The 25,720-nt window shown below is 39.4% G+C and overlaps 1 protein-coding gene across 35 annotated transcripts in view; it reads right to left on the bottom strand.

Annotated features, from left to right (window-relative positions):
- The window catches only part of RIMS2 (regulating synaptic membrane exocytosis 2), a 644,704-nt gene extending 620,883 nt beyond the window's left edge, over positions 1–23,821 (bottom strand). For 19 of the 35 annotated variants that reach the window (XM_066379297.1, XM_066379341.1, XM_066379305.1 and 16 more), the window contains exon 1: positions 23,322–23,820. In XM_066379297.1, coding sequence (XP_066235394.1) covers positions 23,322–23,497 — 176 coding nt within the window. In that variant the 5' untranslated portion in view covers positions 23,498–23,820. Of the gene's footprint in view, positions 1–23,321 lie in introns of all 35 variants that reach the window. The other 16 variants (XM_066379295.1, XM_066379287.1, XM_066379300.1 and 13 more) reach the window with 3 other exon arrangements.
- Positions 23,822–25,720: the final 1,899 nt, after the last annotated feature.

Below are 25,720 nucleotides of genomic sequence, written 5' to 3'. Positions count from 1 at the left end.
CATTTAGATCTGGAATTGATATGCAAATATAGCATATGGTAGGAAAAAATATTAATTTTTTCCGCCATGATATCAGAGTTGACCCTGCACCATTCATTGAAAACAAAATCTCTCCTTACTGCTCTGCTGTGCTATTCCATCATAAACCCAAGTGTCCATATATTTATGGTTTGTTTCTAGATTCTCTATTCTGTCATTGATCTATTTGTCTACCTTTACACCATTAACTCAAAGTCTTTATTATGGCAGAATTATAATAATTCTTAACATCTGGTAGAGTAATTGCTTTCATTTTGTTGTTCTTCTGAGAGTACCTTTGATTATTCTTGATCCTTGGAATTTCCATATAAATTTTAGAACTAGCCCATCAGTTTACTTAAAAATTAAACTGCTGAAATTTTCTTTGGGATTACACTGAATCAATAAATCAATCTGGAGATGATTAACATTTTATTAACATTGATCCTTCCAATCTATTAACATTATTTAATTCTTGTCTAAATAATGTTTCATAGTTTTTGGTGTGAAGGCCTTACATATCTTTCCTTAAATTTATTTCTAGTTATCTGATGTAAACCACCATATTTTAGATTTACCTTCTGGTGTTGTATTTATATAGAAACATACTTGATTCCTGTATATTAACTTTGTATCCAGAAACCTTGTTAAAATCTTTATTAATTCTAAAAGTATATCTTTTTTTTTTTTCATTCTCTCTCTATACTAACACCTACAAATAATAAAGTTTCTGGTTTTTTCCTTCCCAATCCCTACATGATGTATTTTTTTCTTACTTTTTGTACTGACTGGGAATTAACAAAAGTATTTGAGGAGGAATCCTTTTCTCTGTCATAAGTATGATATTTGCTGTAAAGTCTTTGTAATGTTCTTATCAGATTACCAATAATGATGTTCCTATCAATTCCTAATTTGCTAAAATTTTTATCAAAAATGGATAATGGAGCTTATCAAATATATTTTCTGCATCTAATGACATTATCACAGTTTCTGAGAATTACATTGATTTTCAAATGCTAAACCAACCTTATATTCCTCAATATACACAATTTAATAATGTTCTATTATCTTTATTTTTTGATAGATATAATTTTTTTTATAATTTTTCACCTACATTCCTGAGAAAAATTTAGCCTGTAATTTTCCTTTATTGTAAGTAATATCAGGTTTTGGTACTAAACTTTTGTTAACCTTATATAATGAATTTTAAATTGTTCTCATTTGTTTCTATTCTCTGGGTTTAAAATAAGCATTATTTCATTTATGGATGTCTACTAAACCATCTGGCCTTTAAACTTTCTTTGTGAGAAACTTCTTTTTATTATTTAGTTCTTTCTGTTTTCTTTGAATTGATTTACTGAGGTTTTGATTTTACTTTTTTGAGATAAATATATTAGATCATTTTCATCCATCCTTCTTTTATGATATGTGGCCTGAAAGCTATCAATTACCTTCAAAGGACTTTAGCTGCAGCATACAAATTCTGACAAGTTGTGTTTTCATTATTATTCAGGTAAAAATATTTTCAAATTTTCTTTGAATTTTTCTTTAATCCTTGGGCTATTTGGAAGTGGGTTTCTTGATTTCTAAATACATAGGAATTTTCTAGTTATCTTTATGTTACTGATTTCCAGTACTGTGTTTAAGAACTTACTCTGTATTCTTCTATTATCTGATTTTTACTGAGAATCACTTGTGATCAAGGATACGGTCAGTTTTGGTGTTCCAGGTGCACTTCAACTGAACATATATTCTTCAGATGTTGGGTGCAGTACTATATATATATATATATATATATATATCATAAGGTATAGCATATTAATCATTTGTTCTCATATTCTATACTATTACTTTTTGTCTGCTTGATTTGAGTATCTGAGAAATCCATTATCTGAATCCCTTGTGAGTCTGTTGCAATGGGGGTTTTTTTGCTTAGTTTCAGTCATATGATCTTGTCTCTAGTGTGCCTGGCTATTTTTGTATGCATGTTTGAAATTTTTTGAAAAAACTGTGAAAATTATTTGAGGCCTAAGATGATGCTATCTATCATCCTTCAGAAAGGGTTGTCTTTTGTTTAAACTGATGGCTACAGCCATCAACATCCTGGACACCCTAATCCAATCAATGATTCTAGGAAGGTTTTATTTATAAATAAACCATTCTATTTTTGATTCACCCTTACTCCTAAGGCATACTCCTTCAAGGTCCCAACCCCACGCCTGGGGGATTTAGCAGGAAATTTCCCTTCTTGGTGGACCCTGAACTCAAACTGTTGTTCCCTTAGCCCCAGCCATGAGTATCTCAAAAAGGTCTTTTCAGCTTCTTAGCCTCTTAGCCACTTCTACTGGAAATAGGAGTTTCTCCTGGGGGAAAAAAGCCTCATATGCCCAGCTCACCTCTTAGGCTTTCCTTCTTCTCCAGGATCTTGTCCCCATAGTCTTCACCAATGTGTTAGTTCTCTGATACCTTCGAACAGATTATTTTTATATAGGATCCATCTTTTCTAGTTGTTCTCAGTGGGAGAGTTAATCTAAATAGCCTAATCCACCATCACCAGAAGTGTACCTCTCAATTCCTCTTATCTGTAAAATGAGGATAATAATGACAACTTCCTCAAACATATTATTAAAAGAGATCAGAGTACCTAGTACATATTAAGTGCTCAAGAACTTTTGCCTATGGTTTTGAGTTACCTTTTCCTAATCCAAAACAAGGCTCAGTTAACAGACATCTTGTGGTATTGCCTGCCTAGTATCCGTTCCCTTCTAACACCTCAAAATTCCTTTGACAAACTAGTCCTCATCTGCTGTGCAATCTTGATGTTGCTGTCAATCAAGGTGTCATGTCCTCCTCTGATAAAGGGTGGGCAACTACTCAAAACTAGGGCAGATCTGACTCTCTATTGGTAATGTGATCATTAAGAAAGTGGTACAGGTGATCCATACAAACAGCAATTAGCACCATGAACAGGACACCCATTAGTTTCAGCAACCTTGCTATCCAGGGCTATCCTAATTTCTGTCTTTTCCAGGGCCTAGTAATTCCACTTTTCTGAGGGCTATCTGAAACTCTTATCATAAATATATTTTCTTAAATTAACCAGGGTCTATTTTGTGTTGCTTACAACTAAAATATTTAGTTGATACCCCAATGAAGACTATCTCACTTTCAAAGGTTTCCTATAGGTCCCTATAACTTAATCTGTCAATCAGAATAAATAAATAAATAAATAGTCTTGACATTATTCAGAATGTTGAAAAAAAAAAAAGCTTCTACTCTCTATTATGATTAAAGAATCAGTATTTTATCATTTCTCTTTGTTCTGGTTCTTTGTTGGCTCTTAGCTCAGTTCCTGCCCTTCCACGTTCTCCTTTTACTTCAGGGGGCTAGAAGCCTATATACTACTTTTCTACTCCCATGATAGCTGGTTTTCTTAGGTTTTGCCACTGGTTAACACTGGTAAAAATTATATGGCAAGAGAAAATAAACCACTTTATTTTCTTCCTTCTGTTTTCAGCTGCTACAGAGACCACAGCAATACTCCAGAAACCTCAGCAGAAGTTTGATCATGGGTTCTAACTCCAGCAGCAATAGCAGTACCAGATAACTATCATGCAAATGATGCCTACAAAAGACTTTTTATATCACAAGATGCACAGCCTCCTGGACTTTTTGCAAAGCAGCAGCAGCTCCAGGGTAGCAGTGTTACTCCAACCATCTTGGCATCAAAATACTTATGGGCTCTAACACCATTTTCATTTTTAGTCCTAGAAGTCGCAGTGGTTTTCTGCAGTTGCTGATTCTTCAGTAAATTCATCACCCACTTTTTGCTTCTCCAGCTCTACCAATACTTTTGGTAATTAATTCCATATATTAAATTCCTTTTATTTGAAATCCTTAAAGTGGTTCTTCTTTTCCTAACTACAAAATTTTCAACATCATGGACTTCTTCTTTTTCTATTTTTCCATTTTTGTGTTTCTTTAGTCCACTCATTTTTTTTCACTCATCTATTCCATTTCTCTATCCTCTCCCTTCATTTCCTTTTTTCTTTCTTCTTGACCTAGTTAAGTATACCAATAGTATCTATGTCATTTTTTCTTTTTACTGTAGAGACAGAGAAAGGGAGAGAGAGAGAGAGAGAGAGAGAGAGAGAAGAGAGAGAGAGAAATATCTGTTTATTACCCCACCCATTCATGCACTCACTGGTTGATTATGTGTCCTGATCTAAGATCGAACAACCTTGGCATATTGGGATGATGCTCTAACCAACTGAGCTACCCAACCAAGGCTTCTATGCCATTTTTTTATTGTAATGATACTCCAGGCAAAAGGGGTTTGAATGTTTTCAATTTAATTTTTTTTTAGGTGAGAGGAAGGGAGATAGTGAGGCAGACTTCTGCATGTGCCCAGACTGACTGACTGAGATTCACCCAGCAACCCCATCTGGGGCCAGAGCTCAAGTACCAAGCTCTTTTTAGCACCTGAGACTGATGCTGTACAACAGAGCTATCCTCAGTGCCTGGGCCGCTTGAACTAATTGAGCCACTGGCTGCAGGAGGGAAAGAAGAAAAAAAAGGGGAGAGAGCTGAGGGGAGAAGCAGATGGTGCTACTCTTGTGCCCTGACCGGGGTTCAAACCTGGGACATTCATATGTCAGGCCGATGCTCTATCCAATGAGCCACTGGCCAGGGCCTCAATTTAATTAATCAGTAATTTAAGTACAAAGACAATAGTTTTCTCAGAAACTATAGTGCTTTTTTTCCTTTTTATTGAATTTAGTGGGGTGACACCAATTAACAAAATTATACAGGTTTCAGGTGCTCAATTCTACAAAAAAGAAACTATAACTCTTTATTAAAATTCAATTTTTGTTATAATTACAAGTGTCAATACCTAAAAAATATTTTTGTAAACACTACCACAATTCACCACTTGACTGGCAACATTATCTTAGCCCAAAAGACTCAAGGCAAGTAACAACTTTAATTAAAATGTAAGTTAAAATTCATAGCCTTAAGTTATACTTCATGTATCATTTCAAAAGTATCATCATTACCCCATAATAAATAAGAAAAGCTTGGTACATGTTTTAGAACATAACAGTAAGACAATGTCAAGATATTTTGACTCATCTAAAAGTTTTTTTTTTTTTAAATCTACTAGTTGTGTCCAGAAGATGCAACTTCATTTGTTCACTTGGGATAACACACCAAACTTAGCATTTGTTCAAAACTGAACTTTGTTTGAACCAGAAACCTGGTACCTACCTTGCTGTACTCTAAAATACTCTTGACCACCACTTCCCCCTCCCCACACCAATACACTCAATCCTGTACCATTTTATATAATTTGCCATTATACTTACAATAAAACCAAACTCTTTGCCGCATCATAAAAGTTCCTGCCAAATCTGGTTGGCTCCTGCCTACTGGTCCATCCTCAATTTATCTACTTTCTTTATTCAATAAGAATGGTCACAATTTATCTACTTTCTTTATTCAATAAGAATAACCAATGGTCACAGAATTACTCAATCCTAACTCATCATACACACACACACACACACACACACACACACACACACACACACACACACGCACACGCACACACACGCATATACAAAGTCCTTTTCAGTCCTTGGGCAAGGCCCTCCTATGCACGTTCCCCACTTACTTTCTTGTCTCCTGTTCTCCCACTGCTGCTGTAGCCCCTCAGTCAAGGAACATATGAGAAAGCAATCACTGAACAACGAAGGAGCTGCAACAAAGAACTGATGCTTCTCATCTTTCTCCCTTCCTGTCTGCCTGCCCCTATCTGTGAAAAAAAAAAGTTAATGACTTCTTTCCTAGGCAATAATAGGTAGCAAGTGAGCTGATACTCAATCCAAAATTGAAGGTGAAACTTGCACTGTTTGACAGGAAATACATTAACACAGAATAGATACTGAAGATTCAAGACACCCCCCCCTTCTCCTATGTGGTGAAGTGTAAACCATCTCTCATGTGCTTCCCTTATATCTATCTACCTGTACCCTCCCCCCCCACACACACCTGTGCGCTCTAACATCCTCATTTCTGGCTACACCAAAATGAATAATTCAGGTTTACCCTTAGAATCAGCTTTTGGAGTATTTCTAATATTATATTAAAATACCCTGACATATCCCTTCATATCTGCTATCAGAACCCTGATACACTTTAGTTCCTTCATCAATTCATTACTGAGCACCTATTATGTATCAGTCACCGTGCTAACCTCAAAAAGGAATAGTGATACATCATCACACACAATTCCTGTCCTCAGTCTCCATATAAACATAACTTATTTTTTTTATTTTTATGTATTAATTTTGATAGAGAGAGGAAGGGAGCAAGAGAGAGATGGGAACTTTGATCTGTACCTGTGTGTGCTCTGAGCAGGGATCCAACTGGCAACCTCTGTGCTTTGGGGTGAGGTTCTAACTAATCGAGCCACCCAGCCAGGGCTAAACATAACATTAATAACTAGTTTAACCTGTAAATAAATAGGTGCTTAACATTATAACTTTATTTAATTAGCCATTTGGAAACTTCAAGGTTATTTTATTACTGTTTGCCATTTGGTAAAATGTATTACTCATTCTCTAATGTGCTACTGGTTGAGGAAAGAAGATTAAAGAGTAGGAGAGTAGTAGATGCCCAAAGAAGCCATTCACAAATTGGGGAAATGTACCAAATGACAAAACTAGAATGAATACAAGATAAGTTTCACCAAGTTTACTATTTTTCTGTGGCCCCACCTTCTTTATCATCAAACTTAGCATATAAATAGAAACTGTATTGTCATTAGAAACATTGTCTTTGGGCCACAAGAATCACAACAGAACTGTTTCAAAAGACTAGTAATTTTTTATTTTACTGAAGCTATTATAAAGGAGCTATGTCTAGAGCAGGGGTCCCCAAACTTTTTACACAGGGGGCCAGTTCACTGTCCTTCAGATTGTTGGAGGGCCGGACTATAAAAAAATCTATGAACAAATCCCTATGCACACTGCACATATCTTATTTTAAAGTAAAAAAACAAAACGGGAACAAATACAATATTTAAAATGAATAACAAGTAAATTTAAATCAACAAACTGACCAGTATTTCAATGGGAACTATGGGCCTGCTTTTGGCTAATGAGATGGTCAATGTCCGGTTCCATATTTGTCACTGCTAGCCGTAACAAGTGATATGACGTGCTTCCGGAGCGTGACGCATGCGGCCCGCATCACTGGAAGTAGTACTGTACGTGAGCAATACCGCTCTTTGCGGCGCCGCCACATACAGTACTCCAGGAGCACAGGATGCACCACCAATGAAAGAGGTGCTCCTTCCGGAAGTGCAGCAGGGGCCAGATAAATGGCCTCAGGGGGCCACATGTGGCCCACAGGTCATAGTTTGGGGACCCTTGGTCTAGAGGATCTGTTAATCAAGGTGATCACTCTACTCCATGTAAATCCCAGGAAAATACTGGTGAAATTTAATTATAATGTCAAAATGTGGGTAATAGTTCTACTGCATCTACTTAAAAGTTAAGGAATACTAGATTGACAATATATTCAGGTCCAAGTGAACTTATAGTCTAAAGGGATTCCCTAAAGACAAACCAAAAGCAACTAAACCACAACTAAACCATTTAACTGAATACATGTGGCATGGGACAGGTGATAAGTTAAGTAACTGAGAAATAAATTCATGGAAAAAACATTTGGGATATCTTTTTAAGTAAAAAACATTTATTATAATAAAGAACTAAGCAGAATATAAATTGTATATATAATTGCATGTATGTAAAACATACGATGCATATATATAAAAACTCTAAAGAAATGTGTAAAAATAAATAATTGTGAAGGATGGTGAGAGATTAGAAAATTGTCTTTTTGTAATGTGTCTTATTGTTATTAAATTTTGTAATAAAAATTGAGATAAATGAATAGCCTTTGAATTTTTAATAATGGGATCAGCACTCAAGGTGAAAAGTATATGAAAACTAATGATTTCAGTAACTAAGATGGTACAAAGAAAATTAATACACACTTGTCAAACTACATAGTAAGTTCATAACAGTTGGACTTTTTTTTTTCTTTTAGTGAGAGAGAGGGACAGAAAGGGAGAGAGGTGAAAAGCATCAACTCATAGTTGTGACACTTTAGTGGTTCATTGATTGCTTTCTCATATGTGTCTTGATGGGGGGGGAGGTTCCAGCTGAACCAGTGACCCCTTTATCATTCTCAAATTATAGATAAAGCACCAGAAATGGGACCAACTGATTAAGTGACTTGCTCAAGGTCACACAGCTACTAACTGGCAAACTAGGATATGACCCAGAGTTGACTAATACCAAAGCCTTTCCTTTATATGTACTTCTTACCCACACTGTGCTGCCTTGACTTCTTGAAACCAGCTAAGAAAACACAGGATTAGTAGGAAAATAAACATTTGTAGTCATAAAGACACAGCTACTTACAAAGCTATCATAACTGATTAGATTTAGACTATAGAAATTCCCCTAAATCCTAAACAGACAAAATCAAAATTCATAAGAGGGAAATTTTTACTAGAACCACTATCTTATATTGTTACAAAGGCCAGCCCAACTCTAAATCATAATCTTTCTGACTCAAGTAACTTTAAACAGAGGTAAAAAGACAAGTAGCAAAGCCATAAAAACAAGTACTGAGATTAGAGTGCTGAGCCTACGCCAGAGATTAAGAGTTCTAAACTGAATATTAAGCATTACTTATAATAGTCTAGAAAAGGGTGCCGGAAAGAGAACTAGAATAGAAACTGATTCTAAACTAGAAGGTTTAACAGAGATTATTCATGAATCACATAGTGAATGTGAATTGTGGGGCAAAAGCTAGGATAAAGCTAAGAAATGTCACCTGGAAAGGGTAGGAAATAGAAGAGTGTTTGAAAACACTGGAAATATTGAAACATATGGTAACTTGTGAGACAGTAAATTGTGAGCTATGGCATGGTTATATAAATTCCTGCTGTAAAATCTGGTGCCAGATTGGAAGTAAAACCTGGTGGCAGATTCTATAAGATTCCTATTGAAATTGAAGAAAATAAGTAATAAGAGTTTTGTGTCCTTAATGTTATCTGAGTCTCTTCAAAAGGTGTTTTTAGCATGTTTTTAAATGAAAGCACCATTGATATGGTCCTAATCTCAATTATTTCTGGATATATAGCATATATGATATATTAATTCACTTAATTACTTCTTCCACACACATCCCCTTTATAAGAAAAACCCCTTCCCTGCTTCAATACTTCAGAAACAACGAAAATCTTATTATAGTTAAAAGATTTATGAAAGAAAGAGGTGGATGGTGAAACTGGGAAGATAAGTTAGGAAAACACTGTGAAGGACTTTGTAAGTAAAAATAAGTTATCTTGAATTTTATCCAAAGCAATAGGAAGCTTAAAGAAGCTATTAAACTAGGAAATAAATGATTGAAATTTGATTTTTAAAATAGTGCTCTGCAGCAATACAAGGAAAAACCCTGTGGCGGCACCAGTGGAAATACACTGGAAACAATTCTTACACTAGTTAGATTTTCAGACACTAAATCAATGGAATTTATTGACATAACAGACCCTATCATACTCTTATTTCAAAATCTCTCATTTTAATTAAATATACCAATGAGAGAAATTCAAATTTTTTAACATGACATACAAGCATAGGTGATTCTAAATATTTAACAACTAATACAATCATTCAGAATTAACATGTCATTATATAAATTAACATTAAATATAAATTTATTTCTAAATAAACTATAAATGTAGACAAAGATACCTGCTTATTATGTAATAAGAATTGCAGAATAAATTATTCATATAGTAATTTTAATAATTTTGAAATCATTTGTTCAGTTTTAAAAAGTGTTGATTTAATCTCTTTAATGGGGCCATGATTTGGTATTTAGAACAATGCCACGTTTTTCCCAACACCTTCTTCATTCATATGGCAGTCATTGGTCCCTGGTACCCAGCAGCACTTTGTTGCATCTGGAAGGCATCTGGGCATGACTCCTGCATGTCACTGTCACATAAGCATACATACAAATGCCAGTTCCCCACAGGGCATGAAACCCCTGTGCCTCAGGACACCTCCAAAAACTGGTGCCACAAAAACTACCTGCACTGCAGCCTGCTCCACTGTGACAGTCAAACCCAGGCACTCCAACTACTGTGTGCCTCCCAAGGAGCACATTAATCCATACCAGCAAGTTACTGGACCCATCATCCACCTCTACAGATTGTACTGGATAACATCATTAGGTAACTTATTCTCTCAACAAAATTCACCAGTCTGCACAGGGTATGGCAAAAGTAGATTCACAGTTGTTTGTATAGAAAATCAAATAATTAATAAATAATATAAGAGTAGGCTATGTTTTGTGTACTCACAACTATAAACTTACTTTTGTCCCACTCTGTATTTTAATAACTATGTACTAATGCATATCAGTTAAATAACAGTGCTGTATCCATGGCCCTTTATATCAGACCATCCCCAATTAGCTCTCACCACTCCATCCCTTCCTCCCATCTTCCATGCAACCTGCAACATAGGAATACTGGCCATTCCCCCAGAATGCCCTTCTTCTCCACATATTGAATTGTAATTTTCTTGCAAAGCCAGTTTGAATGTTATCTCTGGTTACAAAGCCTTCCCCTAAATCCTCCATATTCATATACCAAATCTCTCTTTTTCAGCTTAAAAATTGGTACATAACTACTATAAAGCATTTAACATGTATTTAATTCTTTATTTCCATGATCCTTGCCCACTAGATTGTGAGCACCTTGAGGGTAGCGACTATGCCCTATTCCTCTCTATTTCCTAAATGAGAATAGTGGCTAGTATATAGCAGAGACACCCAAAACACAGTTATTTAAAAGAAGAATGAATAAAACAAAAGCAATAATGATCTTTACTATATTGCAGGCTATATTAGAAATGGTTAATGCAAACCTAAACATGTAACAGAGGATACCTATTTTTTTTTAATTGTTGGAGAGAGTACAGAGTACATGGCTTTGTAAAAGCAGCACCATGTAGCATATCTCCCCAGCCTTCCCAATGGATCTATTCAGGTAATCTAGTCTTTTACCACAATGGGCTTATTACCAGTGAAGGTCTTTGTTTTATACACCTATGCTAAATATTTACTTTTAATTTAATTTTCTCTTACTTTAACATTTTTCTAACATATAAAGTATGTATAATTGCTATCATTATCCTCAACAGCATCATCATTATCTCATATTAGATGTCCCTATTAGAATACAAATTATTTTCTCAATGTTTTTGTTTTTCCTTCTACCTTTCATTTTTTTCTTTCTTATTGGCTTTTAATGCTGACAATTAGCAAGAGACTAGTTCATGACAGAATTAGCATCTGTATCTATGTGTTATGTGTATATAATTTCACTAATCCCTTCACCTTCTCTGATCTTGTACCCTCATCCCCCTTCCCTCTGACAGCTGTCCCTCTGCTCCCTGTGACCCCGCCTCTGCCTCTATTCTGCTCCTCAGTTCACTGTGTTCATTAGATTCCACATATAAGTGAGATCATATGATACTTGTCTTTCTCTCCCTGGCTTATTTCACTTAGCATAATAATCTCTAGGTCCATTCATGCTGTCACAAAAGGTAAGATTTCCTTATTTTTCACAGCCACATAGTATTCCATTGTGTATATATACCACCGCTTTTTTATCCATTCATCCACTGACGGACACTTGGGCTGTTTCCTGATCTGGGCTATTATAAACAATGCTGCAATAAACATAAGAATGTCTATCTTCTTTTGAATTAGTGTTTTGGGATTTTTTAAAGATATTCCTAAAAGTAGGATAGCTGGGTCAAAAGACAGTTCCATTTTTAATTTTTTGAGGAAATGCCATACTGTTTTCCACAGTGGCTGCACCAATCTGCATTTCCACATTCCCACAGTGCAGTATGGTTCCCTTTTCTCCACACCCCCTTGCCAGCACTTGCTGTGTGTTGATCTGTTAATGAGCACCATTCTGACAGGTGTGAGGTGGTATCTCATTGTGGTTTAATTTGCATTACACTGATTATTAGTGACACTGAACATGTTTTCATATGCCTATTGGCCATCTATATGTCCTCTTTGAAAAGTGTCTATTCAGGTCCTTTGCCCATTTTTAATTGGATTATTTACCTTCCTGGTGTCGAGTTTTAGAAGTTCCTTATAAATTTTGGTTATTAACCTCTTATCAGATGTATCAGTGAATATGTTCTCCCATTGTGTGGTTTGTCTTTTTATTTTGAAGATATATAAATGTTTTTGATTAGAGGCTGTCTTGACCTGCTAAGAGTAACATATTATGGCAATTTACAATATGGCATATGTACCTTTACATTTCTAAAATCTAAAATACCTGAATCCTAAAACACATCTCGCACCACAAGTTTCAGTTAAATAATTTTGGACCTGTGTTTTCAATCTCCACTTTACAAAGTTTAGCAAAAAAAAAAAAAATAAGGGAGAATTTTAAATAATCATCCTAGGGATTGCCAAATCTTCTAATGTCAGGCCTTTCAATCTTGTGGTAATTATTTTTAAAAAAATATTTCTGACTCTCCATCCATACTTGGCAGAATTGCACTTTTCTACCCTGACGTAGGTAGAATCATGTACCTTGATTTGGTCAGTGAAATGTGAGCAGTTGTACACATATTTCTGAGAAGAAACTTTAAGAGACAACTTGCTATTCACCACAGTCTCTCTTTTCATCTGCTCTTAATGCTCCGGATAGCTTCTCCATCGGCCTGTGTTCCAGAATAAGGATGACATGGAGCAGAGATCCCAAGTGACCCAGAGAAAACAAATAGCATGAAAAAAATAATAAACCTATGTTGTTTTATGCTACTGATATTTGGGGATAGCACCATCTACTGTAAATTTATAAATCTATCGCCTCTCAGCTCCAAATCCACACTTCTTTGTCCTGATTTGTGATACTGAGCTCTTTATGTGGATCTGAACTCGAACCATTTCACCTTTAGCAGTTGGCATAATGTTAAACTTTTGTCAGTAGAGGGAGCCAAAGGGACATTAAAGGAAAGAGGGGCTCCTCTTTCTGGTTCTCGGTGCTTTGTTGTTTTTCAGCAATGCTTGGCTGCCAGCAGCTTACAGGACACCCAGTGGCATGCACCCTCCTAATAAGGTTCCCCAGAACCCCACGGGGCATCTACAACAGTTTCAGTAGCACTCCAGCAGGCAGTACCCCAACAAATCACTCTAACACCCCACTAGATGGCTTCCTAGTGAATTTCCTGAGCACTCCAGCCAGTTTCTAAGCAAGCCCCACCGACAACCCTACTGATGATTTCCTGCTTGTTTGCCCCAGATTGTGACGGCAATGAGCCATAGTCACACCCTCCTAAAAGGGTGAGACTCAGCCTTAGCCATGGGGAAAGGGGCCTCTTCCAAGTTTGTTCTTTGCTTGGGTACTCAGGCGCAGCCCTAAAAGAGGTGTCTGCTCCATGCTATAAGTTAATAATCCTTCATATTAAAATTTTCCCGCTCAAATTACTATTTTAGTTTGTCTCCTGATTGGAGTTTGATAACTAGTGCATCCTAACACCTAAAACTGTATTCTGCAACATGAATTTATATTAGTAGTTTCAAAAGACAAGCTTGGATTATTTTCTTTTTCAACTTTATTTCATAGCTACTTTAACTGTTTTCTATTAAAACAACTGATTATATTTTAAATACTGACATAAAATTTAAGTCATAATAAAAACTAAATCTTTTCATTAAGTCAGACTTCTAGGTTAATAACCATAAGAAAGAAAAACAGGCACAGTTATTGTAGTGTAAGAAATGGCTCTTCAACCAAGCATTCCAAGAGTAACCATATTCTTGTCAAAAGATTAAATCCAAATCTTTATTTACTCATACTGCAATAAAAAGTTTATGCTGAGTCTTTTTAAATGATAATGAAAATACTACATTTGGAAAGATTTCAATAACTTCATTATGTTAGTCATATGGCAATATTATTTATCCTTCCCTTTATAGAAATAAATACAACTGTTAGCTAAAATGACTAGTTAGAAAGAATACTTATGTACAGAGCCCAGAATAATTCACACTGCTGGTGCCCAGGGGTCCATCCTTACCCTACCCCCAGTTAGAACAACATTTTAATTCAGGAGTAAACTATGACATAAATAATAAGTGAAGAGCAGACTGGCAATAATTTGAGGGCAGTAAAGTATTATGAACCCATGGAAAAGTACATTGTAAAATATTATTTCAGAGATTTCACTCTGGAAAATACATTTTTTTAAAATGTAAGAAAGCATAATGTCTACTTTATAAATATAAAAAAATGTTTAAAAATAGCCAAACATATTTAGTGACACTCACTAGGAAAAATGTAAGGAGAAGAACACCCCCCACCCAAAGATGTTGACATTCTAATTCCCGGAACCATGTAAACATGTATCCTCTCACATGGCAAAAGGACTTAACAGATGTGGTTAAGAGGGGAAGATTATTCTGGAATATCTAGTGGGCCCAAGTGTCCTATGAATCCTTAAAAGAGAAAAGTCTTTGCCAACTGATAGCAGAGAGATGCCCACAGAAGTGGGATCAGAGAAATGGCATCATGAGGATTTGACATCCATCCCATTGGTGTAGGAGGCTACCTGCAAGCGCTAGAGAAAGCTGGGCCTCTAGGAAGTTAGAACAGCATGCAGCTGACAGCCACCAAGGAAATGGGAATCTCAATCACTTAACTTCAAGGAACTGAGTTCTTTCAACAACCTAAATGATCAAGGAAATATCCTCCCCCTCTGCTCCCAGGGGGAAAAAAAAGAATAGCCAATTCCTGCGATTTTAATCTGGTGAGACCCATGTTACTATCCTACAGAGCTGAAAGATAATAAATTTCTGTTGTTTTAAGCCACTAAGTTTGTTAATAGAAGAAAACTAATACAAGAAATACCACTCTTGGAATACTATACCTTGGAAGATCTAGGACTTTATTAAAGAAAGTACCAATGTCCTTTCAATAGGTATTTAAAAAGTGGGGGTTCATAAAAGCATCTATTGATAATAAACTAAATTGTTATTCTCTATAGCACTAGGTTCTTAACTGTTTTCCAGAAGATTAAAAAGCAATATGATGGAAAGAAAATGGGTTTTGGAGTTAGAAAGATCTAGGTACAGATCTGTGTTCTGGTACTTATAAGCTTTGTGACCTGCACCTTAGCACACACAGTAAACATTCAACCAATGTTACGTAGTTCCCTCCTTCAATTTCTGCTACAATTCCAGACATATATTCAAATTCAAAGAAAAGCCTATGTGGAACCATCTTAAGATAAACACTGAATACTAGTCTCATACTCCTGAATTTCTACTTCTTTCTTCCAATTCCACATATTCCTTCTCAGATCTCAGCTAAGACAACCTGTGGTACCACAACAACTGTCTCTAGACGTACCATAAGCTCTCATTATTCTATCAACAAAAATAGACTGGAACTTACTAAAAGAACTCTACTAGAAAGTAAAGGGGGGCCTGGCCGTTTGGCTCAGTGGTAGAGCATCGGCCTGGTGTGTGGATGTTCGGGGTTTGATTCCTGGTCAGGACACACAGGAAATGTGCCCATCTGCTTCTCCCCCCCCCTCCTCCTCCTGCAGCTATAACTTGATCAGAATGAGTTGGCCCCAAGTGCTGATGATGGCTCCATGGCCTCCACCTCAGAGCTAAGAAGAGCTGGATTACTAAGCAACAGAGCCATGCCCCTGATGGGCAGAGCATCATCGTAGTGGACCTGCTGGGTCGATCCCAGTCGGGGTGCATGTGGGAGTCTGTCTCTGCCTCCCCTCCTCTCACTGAATAAAGAAAAAGAGAAAAGAGAAAAAGAAAAAGAAAGGGGTAAATATTTTAAGCAGTTAAACATGAGATAAAGGTAGAGCAAAGGCTCTTTGATTTAAGTTAATCTTAGCTACAGATTACCTCAGAAAAAAATAGTTGATTACACACACCTTCTGGTCCATTTCTTTGGCTCAACTTTGTTACCAATGTTACCTAGTTCTTGTTAATGTATTAGAAGAGTGGCACTGTCCATTATGCTAATCTTCTTTATGCTATTATAATATTATTTATATCCTTTATTTGCTAGATATCAACATTGAATCTGGTCAAAGCCACTTTGCCCTGAAAAGTACATACCCTCTGCACTAGGTGACCATTTAAATATCTGTGCTCAAGATTCCTTGATTTTTAAATTCTGGGATTCTTTTTAAGTATACATACAAGATGATTTAATTCCACCTAATTTCCCTAAATATCCACTTAGCTGCCTACCCTTGCTGTACCACTATCGTCATTGCCCAAGAAATTTTCTGTTGGTGGTGGTTTCTAAAATGTTAACTACTATCTAAAATAGAAAAATACTACACACCATAGCAAAAAAGGGGGGGAGGGCAATCACCAGGTGGCTTAAACTCTCACATCCTTGAACAAATGTTTATTAAATGAAAAGTTTTTTAAATGAAAAATAATATTAAATATGTTTTGTTCTCACTGATTTCATTTGTTGCCCTTGGCTGGACTAGTTTAATTAATAGCATACACCATAACCAATAGCTCTCATGTCCAAGAGAAGTAAACAATGAAACGGTCCTAAATGCGATCACTAAATCCCAAAGATAACTATTTCTTGAGGTTTTAGCAGCTATCCACTCAGGCAATGCCAGATTTAATCAGTCATTCAAAGAACATTTATACCCACTAACAATGGACCACCCACTGGGAACACAGTCCTTCAGAATTAAATCCAAATTGAAAGAACAGCATATAAAGTCTTTTAAGCTCTGACCTTTCCATCTCTCCAGTCTCTTCTACTGAGTCACCTCCATTTAAACCCTATGTTCCAAACCTTTTGAACCATTTCAGGTGATTTTCTTCTTTTTTTTTTTTTTTTTTAGTTTTCTTTTATTAATTTTTAGAGAGGAGAGAGAATGAGAGAGAGAGAGAGAGAGAAGAGGGAGGGAGGAGCAGGAAGCATCAAATCCCACATGTGCCTTGACCAAGCAAGCCCAGGGTTTTTGAACCAGCGACCTCAGCGTTCCAGGTGGACACTTTATCCACTGCGCCACCACAGGTCAGGCCAGGTGATTTTCTTGACTGTGCAGTGACTGTCTTTTATAAATAAAAGGTAAAGTTTAGGGGGTGGGGTCTTGGGAGTTCCAGTATTACTCAGGTAATACAGATGAGAAACCATGGGCTCAGAGGGGTTAACACCATAAGCCAGACCTGATAGCTATTAATTAGTAAAGTAAGGTTTCAGGTCAAAGTCCATCCCATCTATCACCCTTGCCTCCACCACCACTCTCTCCATCACACAGTATAATCAGTTCTTTATCAACACATACTGTCAACAAGAAAGTACTATGTAATTGTTCTGGTTACTTTAAAAGATAGAATATATATATATAAAGAATTTATTAGGTACTTTCTCATAAAATGCCAATTACAATTTTAGAAGGCATTTTGAATCCTTAAAAACTATAGGTTTTCCATTTTGGGCAATGACAATGACCACGGTTATTTACATGAACAATAATTCTATTTAAAAGTCTGCATGAATAAATTGCATCGTTTATCTGACATGTCACATTTTTTAATTTTTATTTAGTTGTAAGAAGAAAACATGGTAGTTTTGTTATTAAATGAAAGAGATAATTCTAAGTATATGACCAAACCCAAGTCATAAATAAATATATATATATTTAGGGAGAGAGAGGCAAGGACAGAGAGACAGTAAGGGAGAGAGATGAGAAGCATCAACTTGTTGAAGCACTCTAGTTGTTTATCGGTTGCTTTCTTACAGGTGCTTTGATGGGGAGAGGGGCCTTCCAACAGAGCCAGTGACCCCTTGCTCAAACCAGCAACCATGGGGTCATGTTTATGATCCCATGCTCAAGCCAGCAACCTCGAGGTTTACAACCTGGGTTCTAGAATCCCAGGTCAATGCTCTACCCACTGCACTACCACCTGGTCAGGCTAAAATACATTCATTAAAAAATCTGGACCACTGAAAAATAAGGGCACAAAGTCATAAAACAAAAGACATATAAAGAGCTTTTATAGATCACTAAAAATAACCAGCAGAAAAAGAAATACAAAAGACTCTACATAAATGTAAAAGGCTCTCAACCTCTCTGTTAACAAGAAAACTACAATTAAATTACAATGGCATATTTTTCACCAAAATATTGGCAAAGATTATCACACACTTGGATTGGCAATGGTGTGGAAAAGTCTCCCTAGTTAGTACAGGTCACTTACATATATAAGGTGTCCTCCAGTTACGACACAGTTCCATTCCTACAGAGTGACAGAACCCGAATTTTTGTGTAAGTCGAAACACACCCTAGCCTAAGTCATTTACCTATCCTAACAAAGTTGTAAAATCATAACCTAGAATATAAAAGCACACACATGCCACATTACTGTGTATTCTTCCACGATGTGCAACCAAACTAGTTCACCCACGTAGTCCATAAGTGCAATGCTAACGGCATAGGCTGAAACAATCACATCTCAGGTTTTTTTTTATTTTTATGGGAGTGAATGTCACAAACTTGAAATGCCATATGTCAAGACTGTCAAACCAAGGACCTCCTGTACTGCCTCTATGAGAGTAAATTTGGCACTATTTATTAAATATACTGAGCTTTTGACTAAATAATTCCATTTCTATAAATTTATCCCAGTGATATATTCACAAAAATAAGAAACTGGTATATGTACAAAGATTTAATATAGTGTTTTTCCTAATGTCAAAATAATTAGAATCAACTTACCCAAAAATATGGTACAAGTAAATTACACAACATTCATAAAAGGGATATTATATACCCATTAAAATGAATGAGGCAGCTATATATTAATGGGTGTGGAAATTATCTCCTAAAAATTAAACTTCAGAACACATTTGTGTTTTTAGTTTATATACATACATCTATACATGCATGTGCACACACATACACACATATACAGACACAAAATATTTGATAAATACACATATCTACTCTTAAACATAAAATTTTCTGACAGACTATATAATAAACTGGCAACAATCATTGACCCTAACTAGGGGAAGTAGTTAGAGATTTTGTAAGACATAATTAAGAAATTTTGTACCATATATGTGTATATATATATATATATATATCCTAAGAAGTTTACAAATTGACTTTGAAAAGTACTTTTAAAATTGAATTATCAAAAAATGTAGAACTGCTCACCTGTTTTAAATATAAGCTATTACCTTGATCTATCAGGAAAATTTTTACTTATTATCTTCCTTTATTTGTGAAGCAAATTATCCCTTTGGCATTTACAGAAAATCTAAACTGAGATTGAAAAGATAATTTACACATCAAGCAACACATAATTTCTAATTTGTTACAAAAACACCTCATCTGAAAGACTATAATATTCACATAGCAGAAATTCAGTAAATATTTACTGAGTGAATACCTTTATTTCAATGGTTTTGTTTTGTGTTCCTCACATTTTTTTTAGTACCACACCAAAAAAATAAACAAACAAAAAGCTTTACTGGAAAATAGAAACTTTTAAATTATGGTTTTCTTTCAAATGAAACCATTCTTCATTTTCCCACTAGTAAACTACCTCATTAACATTACCACAAATAAAATCAACATAACTTATTAGGTACCGACTGTGCACATGAGTTAAGGATGCTGCAAAACACAAACTCCAAAGAGTACATTTTTATTCTTGCCCTCAAGAAATGTACAACTTAAAAGACAAGGCTTAAAAACATTAATCAGTACGAGCTCATTAAAGAATTTATTAAGAGACTGAGTTATCCAAATTAAAAATGTTAATGGAACTCATGTCAGAAATTTTTTTAAAAGTAATTATTGATCTATTTAGGGATCTATAGATATATAAAAATGCTTCCAAAATTCTAGTATCTCACTCACTTGGAAAATGGTATTACTTGATAGTGATAAGAGGACTTAATGAGTATGTGAATATTCAGCTAGACTTGGAAGAAATAGCTAATAATTAAATATAGTTTTTAATTCTTCCTGCTCCTAATGTGAGAGATTACTGTAGTGGTCTCAATCTGTTTTATTGCTTAGCTCTCTTATTAAAAATATCTCAAGCAACCTCGGCCGGGATGCTTGTAAATAAAGTGTTGTCCTGGCACACCAAGGTCACAGGTTTGATCCCAGGTCAGAGCACATAGGAGAAGCAACCAATGAAGGCACAACTAAATGCAACTAAGTGGAACAATGAGTTGATGCTTCTCTCTCTCTCTTTCCATTCCTCTCTCAAATCAATAATGGGAATTTTTTTTTTAATTCTCAGGCATGAACCTCTTAATATATAAATACTTATTTGTAAATTATATGCATCTTCATATTGTCAATGTATATATTAAATATCAGTAAAACTTAATTTCTTTTTCAAATAAAAATTTTTTCCTGTGCTCTTATATACCATCTTATAATGCACACCCAACTTTGTAGGAATACTTAACAGAAATATTGAAACTCATAGATCATGAAGAAATATTTTCATTCAATAGTTCCAAATTTTCAAATATCAAACTCTTTTTCTAACATAGTTGTTAAAAGACAGCAGATAGGTATTTGAATTTCAGTTTCTCTCCATAACTTTCTTTCAGACTAGATGTTAATATGCAATTAAATGGATATCACTAAAGAGATACAAAGGCAAGTATAGTCATAACCAGATATCTGTCCTTAAAATAAATGGGAAATAGTAACCATTGAATAATATTCATTTTTCCTCATATATAGCATGTGAAACTTAAAATATCTAATATCAATAATATATTACTTAATAAACTGTCAAATTATTGAAAAAGCTTTGTCTCTCATTATAAAGTCTATTCTCATTTTCCTTGCCTACTATTATTTTATTACAAAAGACAAAAGCACTTTTCAAAAACATTTACAATTAAATTTACAACTATATTGTTTTAACCTCCAAATAACTTATTGTTAAAATAAAAACAAAAATATTTCTGAAACTACGTAGATCACTTTGAGCTATGACTTTTTCTAAGACTAAGTTATGCAGAAATGCAAATATATATTTAAAATAAGTATGAATAGACTTTCACCAAATGTAAATTCATATACTTTATGAACACATTTAGAAACTATTTTTCTACCTAAATTGTAAAGATATGAATGCACAAACATTATATGTATTTGTATAGTATGTAGGTTTACACAGAAGTGTAATATATTCATGTGTACCTACCTGAATAACCAACCCTTCATAACATCTTTCTAGAAAAATATATTGTTCATTTTGAGTAATTCTTATTTCAATACTCATGAGATTATTTAAATATATATATATATATTAGAACAATAAATGTAAAACTGTAGTTATTTTCCAATAAATACTATTACTTAGCATACAATAAAGAAATAAAAAAACTTATTCTTCATTTATATATGTGGGTCAAAGAAATAAAATTATGTTTTATTTGAGCATAATTTTAACATTAATTTTATACTAAAAAATATAGGTTAATATATGAAATATCAAGCTTTAAGTCACTAAAAGTGTGGTATTGACAGTATATAAAGTAAAGCAGTTAAGAGTATGCTCAAAAACCTTTTAAAAGCAATGTTGTATTCTTTTATTAGTTGAAATAAGCTACTTAAATCTTTTAATCTTTTTTCATTTCCAAGCCTACTAATAAATCACAGTCCCAAAAAGTATTTAAACCAAGAAATTATTTTTGAAGAAGCAATTCTTCTTTATTTCAATTAAAATGTCAGAAATACATTTGCTTTCTTAGCCCTTCAATGTTTTTAATAAATAGTATTTTCCTCAAACATGTACAAATGTTATCATAAATTATTTAAATATTTTTCAATAAATTATGGTAATACATGTATAGACAGAATTGTTCCTTTTAGATGTATTAAAGAATACTGAACTCAACACCCTGTTTTTAAATTTTACATGATTAGAAGTGTGTTAGTTCATTCATAGAGGTACTCGACACTTTAAATTGTGTGTTTCTGCGGAGAATGTGGGAAAGTATAGTCGATAACACACCAAAGAACCGTCCCACTTTGGCATATCACTGTGCAAAATAATCTCTTTGAATAATTCAAGTAAAAAGAAAAAAGTTGTTGGAAAAACAGAAAATACACATCTTCTGTACTATCTCTTTTCACACAGTAACTGAGAAATCAAATCACCGGAAAAAACATTTAAAAGCAAACCTGTAGAAACGAATCACTTTGCTAGTCTAACAAGAAAGCGCCTCAAAGCTCTAGCTATCTGTCTGGACAGTTCCCTAGTGCTGAAGTTACACTGCCGCTAACCCGACGTCTGGCTGCTCCTTTCCCTCGGCCACCCTCGGCCAAATGCCGGCAGCCCAGCCTGGGAGCACGGATAGTACTGCTACAACTCCACACGGTAGGAAGTAGCCCAAACTGCAGCAGTTTAGGAACCGGAGTCTCTTCAGAGTCTCGTCAGGTTTAAACAGATTTACTAGTTGCAAACAGGAAGAGCAGCAGAGTGCAGGGTGTTAGAACCCGCCGAGGGGGAGGGGCTGGAAGATGGCGGCGGCCGCACACCCACCCGAGACCGAGAGCACAGGCCCCCTCGCGCGCGCCGCCGCCCGCCTGCCCGCGGCGGCTTTGGGCAGCTCCGTTCTTCTGGGCGCTGGGGGCAGAGCCGCCCTGCGGCAGCGCGGGACTCGGGGCCCGCGGCAGCGCCCGCATCCCCAGCCCGCGCGCCTACGCCCGCGTCCGGGCCAGGAGCACCTGTGCACGGCCATATTGGATTCACTGCCCCAGTCCCTGCCCTCGGCGCGGGGGGCGGCGGCAAGGAAGGCACGCGCGGAGCCGGGTCCAGCCCCTGCCCCGGCGGGGCCGCGGGGCCGCGGAGCCGGGCTCGCCCGCGGGGAAATCACGAAGGACGCTCGGGAAAATTACACCGCCCAGAGGCTCGCCGGCCTCGGCGCCCCCGGTGCCCGACACACACCCCCGCGCTCTGACACCCAGAAAGCAGCCCCCGCGGCCGGCGCCGGCTGCAGCCCTCGTGGCCCAGGCGCGGCCGGCGGGAGGGAGGGCGGCGAGCCCGGGCGCGCAGGCGGCCGCAGGGCAGCCGCCGAGGGGGCGGAGGGCAGGGAGGGAGGCGGGAAGATGGAGCTGGGTCCTTACTTGAGCACCGACTGCTCCTTCTCCTCTTCCTTCTTCTGCCGATCCATGACAGCCAGGATGATTTTCCTCTCCTCCTCCGTGAGGTGGCTGAGGTCGGGCATCTCGGGCTGCAGAGGCGGCTGAGAGGCCGCCGGGGTGGGAGCCGGGCGGCCCCTCGGCCCGGCAGGAGCCGACATGTTTGGTGGAGCCTCACCACCCTAGGGAAGCAGGGAGGCAACTCCACTGGCGGCGGCGGCGGCGGCGGCACCCGCGAGGGCGGCTGGGGCAGCCTCCGGCGCCGGGACAAATACATACAAATCAATGGCCTTCAATCCGAGGCGACAGCCCCCCTCCCTCAAGAAAGAAAGAGAGGGGGGAGGGCAGGGCGGGCTGAGGAGTGCGCTCCGGGAAATGTTCCTCCAGCCTCTGGGGCGAAGGGCTGCCAGTGAGCGCTTTGGGTGCGAGAAGAGCGGGAGGCCGGCCGGACGCGCTGTGTGCGAGCGGGGGGAGGGTGCTGGAGTAAGGCGGCGGGGACGACCGAGGGTGGGGTGACTGGAGGGAGCGGGCGCGAGGGCGGCGCGCGGGCCCTGGCGCGAGTGTGTCCGGCCGCGGCGGGGGCGAGGGGCGCGCGCGCCGCCTCCGGGGGGAGCGGGGCAGCTGCGAGCCAGCGCCCCGGGGGAGTCCCGGCAACTCGGTCGGAGCGCCGGGAGGCGGCGTCCCGCCAGCCGGAGGGGCGCCGAGGCGGGAGCGCAGAGGGGAGTGAGGAAGCGGGGGCCACTTTCCCGGAGCGGCGGCTCGGCGGTCCCGCCAGCACGCGCGTCACAGGGCTCCCGGGCGCCGCGGGGGAAGGAGACCTCCAGAAACCCGGGGGAGAGGCCGCGGGGACGGGGACGGGGCCGGCCGCGGGAGACCCCTCCGGGCTGGAACGGAGAAGCGAAGAGTCCCGGGGCCCCTTGGCCGCCAACGCCCGGATCCCAGCGGGGTCGGGCGCCTACCCTCCCTCCTCCCGCGCCGGGGCCGGGTCCCTCAGCCGCCGCCGCCCCTTAGGTCCTCGGAGTTGGCGCCCAGGGCCCGCTCGCTCCCTGCGCCGCCGCGGCTCGTTGCCGCTGCCCGCACCTCCACCTCCCGGGCTCCTCCCGCGGGGGCCGCGTCACCGCCGGCAGCCCCGGCCCGGGAACCACGGGCGCCCCGCGGGCGGCGCCCACCCCTCCCGAGGGGGATCTGTGGGCTGGGGCCCGACGGGGAGAGGCTGGGGGAAGGGGGCGGGAGCTGCGGCGGAGGTGTGTGGAATGGGAACGTGGGAGTGGGGGGGGAGGTGTGTGGAATGGGAACGTGGGAGTGGGGGGGGAGGTGTGTGGAATGGGAACGTGGGAGTGGGGGCGGAGGTGTGTGGAATGGGAACGTGGGAGTCGGGGGGAGGTGTGTGGAATGGGAACGTGGGAGTGGGGGGGAGGTGTGTGGAATGGGAACGTGGGAGTGGGGGCGGAGGTGTGTGGAATGGGAACGTGGGAGTGGGGGTGTGTGGAATGGGAACGTGGGAGTGGGGGGGGAGGTGTGTGGAATGGGAACGTGGGAGTGGGGGGGGAGGTGTGTGGAATGGGAACGTGGGAGTGGGGGGGAGGTGTGTGGAATGGGAACGTGGGAGTGGGGGCGGAGGTGTGTGGAATGGGAACGTGGGAGTGGGGGGGAGGTGTGTGGAATGGGAACGTGGGAGTGGGGGGGGAGGTGTGTGGAATGGGAACGTGGGAGTGGGGGGGGAGGTGTGTGGAATGGGAACGTGGGAGTGGGGGGGGAGGTGTGTGGAATGGGAACGTGGGAGTGGGGGGGGAGGTGTGTGGAATGGGAACGTGGGAGTGGGGGGGGGAGGTGTGTGGAATGGGAACGTGGGAGTGGGGGGGGAGGTGTGTGGAATGGGAACGTGGGAGTGGGGGGTGTGGAATGGGAACGTGGGAGTGGGGGGGGGGAGTGTGTACCGCTGGGTGGGGCGCCCTGTGGGTCACGTAGGGAGGTAAAGGAGTGGGAGCGTCGGGACTGGAGTGGGGGAGTATCAGGCTCACAGGTGGGGTGTGACCCGGGGCACCCACAGTTTGGGGAAGGAGGGAACAGTGAGAGAGGGGTGCGCCCGGGTGTAGGCTCGGGAGGTAAGACTGGGAGCGCGTGGAGGGGCTCCCGAGGTGTCGGCAGTGGGGTCCTGGAAGGAGTGAGGGCACGGGCCTTGGGAAGCCCCTGGGATGTCAGGGGTGGAGGGCGGAAGGGGTCACTTGAGTGGAGAGAAAAGGAGGTATGAGTGAGTGGGTGATGTCAAGGACCTGGGGTCCGCGGAGGTGTTGGGGAAGGTGAATGAGGAAGTTCCGAAAACTGAGGGCTCGTAGCAAAATAAATGTCCGGAGAGTACTCAGGGAAAGACGTGAGAGCGTGGG

Source organism: Saccopteryx leptura, chromosome 3 (genome assembly GCF_036850995.1).
Source record: "Saccopteryx leptura isolate mSacLep1 chromosome 3, mSacLep1_pri_phased_curated, whole genome shotgun sequence".
Lineage (NCBI taxonomy): Eukaryota > Metazoa > Chordata > Mammalia > Chiroptera > Emballonuridae > Saccopteryx > Saccopteryx leptura.
Note: the sequence above shows the minus strand (reverse complement) of the source record. Positions and strands in the feature narration are given on the sequence as shown.